This window comes from Priapulus caudatus, unplaced genomic scaffold, assembly GCF_000485595.1.
Source record: "Priapulus caudatus unplaced genomic scaffold, Priapulus_caudatus-5.0.1 Scaffold358, whole genome shotgun sequence".
Classification (NCBI taxonomy): domain Eukaryota; kingdom Metazoa; phylum Priapulida; class Priapulimorpha; order Priapulimorphida; family Priapulidae; genus Priapulus; species Priapulus caudatus.
In genome coordinates this window covers 253,528-259,472 of record NW_014577419.1, presented here as the reverse complement: position 1 = coordinate 259,472, position 5,945 = coordinate 253,528, and the positions used below count along the sequence as shown (strand labels likewise).

The following is a 5,945-nucleotide window of genomic DNA, read 5'->3' as shown; positions in this document are numbered from 1 at the left end:
GAGAGGAGAGAGAGAGAGAGAGAGAGAAGAAGAGAGAGAGAGAGAGAGAGCGAGCGAGAAGAAAGAGAGAGAGCATGCAGTGAGCAGCAGCACTCGACGTTTCTGCGACCTGCTGCCGAGGAAGCTCGCAGCTTACAGACGACAGCGCTGTTCGCGCCGACCTTGCAGTCCGAAGTATCCGTGCAGGTTCGCTCCCTGCGCACGCCGATCAACACACCACCATCCTAGAAACAGAGAGGCAGGAGCGATACGCGCCACCTACGCGAGAATCGCAGCCGCCGACAGGAGGTCATGGGCGGTCGTCGATCACGGCCGCTGCCTCGCATTTGGGGTGCCAGACAATATTTTCGAAAATAGCGACCTTGAAATTGACTCGCTGTTGCGAAATCTTACGCGACCGGGTATTTTCCAACATGTGAATTCCCGATTTCACCGCTTCTCTTAATTTACCTATAATCACCTTCATAACCCTATAATAGCTTGTCTTAAAAGGTTAGCTCGGTTAATTTCTCAACTTAATTACTTAAACTCCTTACATCAACAGAGAGATGGACCCGAATGCCGACCATCGAATCCCGGCGTAATGTCTAGGCCTACGTGCATTCCTCTAGAACCTTGCCCGAAGGGACACAATACTCGCCTCTACCCTCATAATTCCTATCGACAAGTAAGATTCAGATCTCCAGTGCGAATCGGGGGGAGGCACTTACAAACCACTAGGAACGTGGAGGCCCACGGCGAGGGGGGGGGGGGGGGGGGCGGGGGGGGGGGGGGGGGGGGGGGGGGGGGGGGGGGGCGGGCCGGGGCCCGGGGGCGGGGGGAGGGGGCGGGGGGCGGGGGGGCGGGGCGGGGGGGGGGGGGGGGGGGGAGTCGGCGTGCTAAAAGAAGAACACGCTACAGATGATCGGGAACGATGACTCGAGCCGACAGCCACGAAGAAGCCGCAGCTCGGCTCCAGCGTGTACATTAGACCGTGCCTTCTTGTTACTTGAACAGACACCGGCACCAAGCTCTTTATTGCCCATGTATGTATTCACAACATACAAATACACTTGTGAAACACGCGTCTTTAACATATATACTCTTAACTACAAGTACTTAAACTAAAGTACTTTCAGGATCGAGTCTGTACTGATAATAACTACTTTAATGATACAGGATTCGGTGTCGAGGCATGACTGTCATTCCCAACATCGTAGTCTCTGAGATACAGTCAACTCACTACCAGAGGCTCATAACCTGCGTAGGGAAGAACTACACGACTCATAAATATAAACAAAGGACGCAACTACACTATATAACTATACACTAGCAACGGTAGCAAACTACAGACCAATACCAAACTAGTGGAGCTATGAGAACTTATAATAAGCAACTACAACCAATAACTATGACTATAAACTATAGTGACAATCATAACTATACACTGTGACAAGATACAGGAGAAGAGTAAGCTTGACTGTCTCTATGAGATCATGATGGACGGGCAGATCGATCTACTGCGCACTTGCTCGATCGTAGTTCCACAAGCTTATCACTCAATGCAAAGCTTGAAGTAGCCAATCGGCTTCTAAATCTTAGACATCAACAACAATCAAACTACACACTAACAACTAGCCATTCCACAGAATACAACTATGACTACAGACACAACAACAACCACAACTACAACAGAAACTTACAATTACCAAGACAAGTATGATACAACTCAACAACACCAGCAAGCTACAACACAACCACAACTAATAACTATAGCTATTTTACTATTAACATTAGAAATTGTGTATTATATACTATATATATATAATATAATCATAAGTATATACATATAATAACCTTTATATCCTATATACTCCGCTATATAATATATCAAAAGTAACCAATAATGCAATCCCTATTACTACTCCTGCAATATATTAAACTATATATTCACACTAAAACTAATAATTGTACCTAGCCGAGTCTCTAGTGACCATTTCCAGAACCCCAACTTCGTGGCATAAAAAGTTTTAATTCTGCTCCCGCATTTTACACAAACTGATTGTTATGAAGACTGCCAGACCACCTTGCACCAAGTACTCCGGCATACGCACACGCAAAAAACAGCACGCACACAACATGCATATCCCAGCCTATAGGTAAGTGTTGCCACTGTCACATGCGCATACGAGGTGTAGGTACTATGACGTGGATGTTGCATATGCTGACTTCACACACCATTATGAGGTGCGCACAACCCTTCTGGCTATAATACTGGCTCGATGCAACCACACTATAGATGCATGCAACAACCAATCTATATGTTACTGGCTTAATGTTCCATAAATATGTGTGTGAAAAGCGCCATGTATGTTGTAGCACAAAATGTGCTATTTTTCATACGCCTCACGTAAAAGTAAAAGCGTAAAAGTTGGCTTAATTGTAGCCTGGTAAATCCAAAAACACAACCCTGGTGGATACCTGGGGCGTTTTACAATCAACAAAAACTTTTTTTTTCACAATTATGTTCTTTTTAATGAGCACTTCTCAGTCATTAATGAGCAAATGCCAAACCAGATGGCAGCACCTCCTATTCAATACTTTCATACCATTTCAAATCACCATACATCTAAACATCAATGTGTGAAACTCAGGCATAAATGCTGATTTTCAAGGTTCAACTTTTACTCGGTAATACATAAATTTGCCCCCAATTACAGAGGTTACGTTCTTGGAAAATGGAGCGATCAGTGAACGGTTAATCAGATGGGAACACGGAAACACGGGGTAGGGAAACACGGCTGGGATGATAGGTGGTAAAAATACATTTTACTTCTTTGTATACCGAGAAATAATAGTAACCGTCACACACATAACCATAAATTTACAGCATTTGCTAGTGTTCTTTATAATCACTCGGCTCCAACCACGGAGCATACACCCTTGCATGTGCGTTGCTTTGTTGTCCAAAACAGGCCTTGTCTAGTAAATCTATTTGCTATTGTGTAGGTGATGATGCAAGCTGTAACTGGCGAGATCCAATCAGCCACTTCTACCACACGTTTCGGCTGATGCAAAGCGGGATAAAGTGCCTCATTCATGGGCATAAGAATGGCTACCACAGTGTGACTCAAACCCCAGACCTTTCAGCCCAAAGCCGACACTACACCAAGCCAATCGGTAGAACCGACAAGCGAACATAAACATCAATAACACCTGCGATAAGCGCATCGGTTTTGGAAACAAATCAGAAAACCCCCCGCACTTATAGTCCCAACTTTCAAAATTTTCGATTTTCCACTTTATAACTGGGGTTAATAATGACAAATTCATTCCTTTATTATATCTGTTATTATTCACCCCTGATAACCTATAGTAAAATCCACAGAAGTCATACCCAGTCCCGCTCAAAATCCACCGTTCACAGACAGGAGAGGGGTACGTGCGGGTCGATATTTCCAACACCAAAGTTCTGCATGCATGCAAATACAACGCACACACAGTCACACACAAACCGCACCATACCTCGCCTATCTTAGGAGAGTGAGGGCCACTACTGCCTTAGAATTCACTACTTAACTTAGGATGGCAGAACGGGGACCACTATATTTCCTTGGTATTCACTATTTACCTACATAGTCCCCGACTGGATGGAAAAGTGAGGGCCGCCATTTTCCTTCACAACTTAGATTGGGAGGGCAGAGAGTGAGAGCCACTACTGATTGAGAATGCACTACTTCGTGCAGATCGATTGTTGGGTATTGGTAATTCAGGATACACTAGCTTTAAGAGACAACCATCAGCGCCACCTACGTTAAGCTATGTAAACTGGGGAGAATAAAGAACATGGCCGTCACTTGTTGACACGTTTGTTTGTGTCCGTTTTTGAAGCATATACCATTTGTTGGTTGAACCCACTACATGTGCAGACAAATACACTACATCAATGTCCACCACTTCCCTGAAATTCACTACTTATAGCTTGGGAGGACGGAGCAAGGAGCTGCCATATCCGACACCACCCCCACACCCGCACACGCCCACACACACGCACTCACACCTACCTTGCTCGCCTCGTACACCCAGTGGCTCTTGCCGTCGTCGTCGACGTAGTTCCACCAGCGCAGGCCGGCGAGCAGACGACCGCTGACGTTCTTCACCGTCCAGAAGTCGAGCGCGAGGAGCACGACGATGACGACGAAGCTGAGAACGAAGCTGTTGCTGAACCAGCCGCAGAAGAGGTAGGCGACGATCGCGGCCGTGCGAAACGCGAGCTGGAAGAACGAGACGAGCGGGTGCCTGCGCGGGAGCGAGAGGGAGAGATGTGGGAGAGAGAGGGGAGAGAGAGAGAGGAGAGAGAGAGAGAGAATTAAAGATGGGAGAGTCGAAATTGAGTAGAAGAGAGAGAGAAAGAGAGAGAGAGAGAAGGGGAGGAAAAGAGCGGTGTCACCAATTAATATCGAAACAAAACATTTGATTGCAGTCTAGCTAGAGTACACCTATCATATTGTTATACATACTCAAAGAAACAAAATTTGAAAATGCGACGTAGTAGCAATTATAATAGTCTTTAAATATCTTACTACCGAGCACAAGTGATTTAATACAGCTTAAATTATTTATTGATTGCCTTACTTGAATTTACGTCTGGATACCGGGTCATCCTCAGCGCCGAATTCTAGAGCCACGTCTTCAGTGTCATCCAACAGACCTTGCTAAAATATACGACAAATGCAGTCAACCACCACATTCCACTCGGAACTTCCACGTTCCACTTCTCTGGTATCCTGTCTCTCTGGATTCGAGCCATGGAAGAACTTAGCAGTATTAAATAAACACTATATAGATTATAGGTTAGCTCGACCAAACTGCAAGCCTAACGTTAACACGCGTTGTCCGTCGATATATTGTTTATAATGTAAATTATATGGCTGTTTCGTAGAGTAAACATACAGACTTACAAGTTACAGTCTAAGCGAAGGATCGCAAAGCAATTACTGAATTAGGAATTCGATTTGTTTACATTATTTAGACTGTGACAACGTAATAGAAAAGTTGGCATACACGCACATACGAGACACGCTGACATAAGCTACATAACATAATAATTCGTGTCATCGTTAGGTTTATTTAATAACATCACCGCTTGATTCTCTTACTCTGTCTCTGGTATTTGTTGCCATGTTGCCGACGTGGTACAGATGCCGTCTGTTGTGAAAGCGGAGAACTATTTTATCAATCGGGGGAGCGAGCCAATCAGAAAAGCGGACACTTATGACGACACTGACGATGGCTACGGAAAAGTTAATTTATTTTTACTCTTCTTTTGGTTGCATACGGTTTAACCAAGTATACTATTAAAGTTTTGATCAATGTCATAATTGAATGGTATATTTGCGGATATGTGAATTCATTTACTCGTCACTTGATTTTTGAAAAGATGATTTGTCATTAATTTTTCGCACCCCAACTTGCTGTCACGTACGTGTTGCATTTTCCTTCTTCATTTTTTTAGTATTTTGTGAAAAACTACCATACCCTTTGAATAAATAAAAATAATCTCCCATATCAAGAGAAAAACTGTGTTCATTTCGAATATTTATTTTGCATTACATCCTTATATTTACACGACAAAATATACACAGTAACGCGGCGAGTGGTGGATTGTGTGATAACAACAGTTAAGTAGTAGCTAGCTTAGCACGTAAATATGGAAAACAAATTCTACATAGGCAATATTATAGATGAATCTATACACATCAGGTGAACAGGGATAGCAGCCATGCACCCCTTTATTAATTATTAATCTCCATCATCACATATCTTACCCTTGATCCTCTGATGTTTGCCTCTTAACTTTTGTCGATCTACATCCCAAATATGAAGAGCATACACGAAGCTGTTACGAACTGCTATTTTTGATGGACGGAGCACACATAACATAGGTATATATATATATATATATA

At 43.7% G+C, this 5,945-nt stretch overlaps 1 protein-coding gene across 1 annotated transcript in view; it reads right to left on the bottom strand.

Moving 5' to 3' along the window:
• LOC106809493 (Golgi apparatus membrane protein TVP23 homolog A-like) overlaps positions 1-5,218 on the bottom strand; it is a 10,490-nt gene extending 5,272 nt beyond the window's left edge. The window contains exons 1-3 of the mRNA XM_014812580.1: positions 5,139-5,218; positions 4,615-4,694; positions 4,044-4,278 (exon numbers count right to left, since the gene is read on the bottom strand). Coding sequence (XP_014668066.1) covers positions 4,044-4,278; positions 4,615-4,694; positions 5,139-5,162 — 339 coding nt within the window. The 5' untranslated portion in view covers positions 5,163-5,218. The remainder of the gene's footprint in view (positions 1-4,043; positions 4,279-4,614; positions 4,695-5,138) is intronic.
• Between the last annotated feature and the right edge of the window lie 727 nt (positions 5,219-5,945).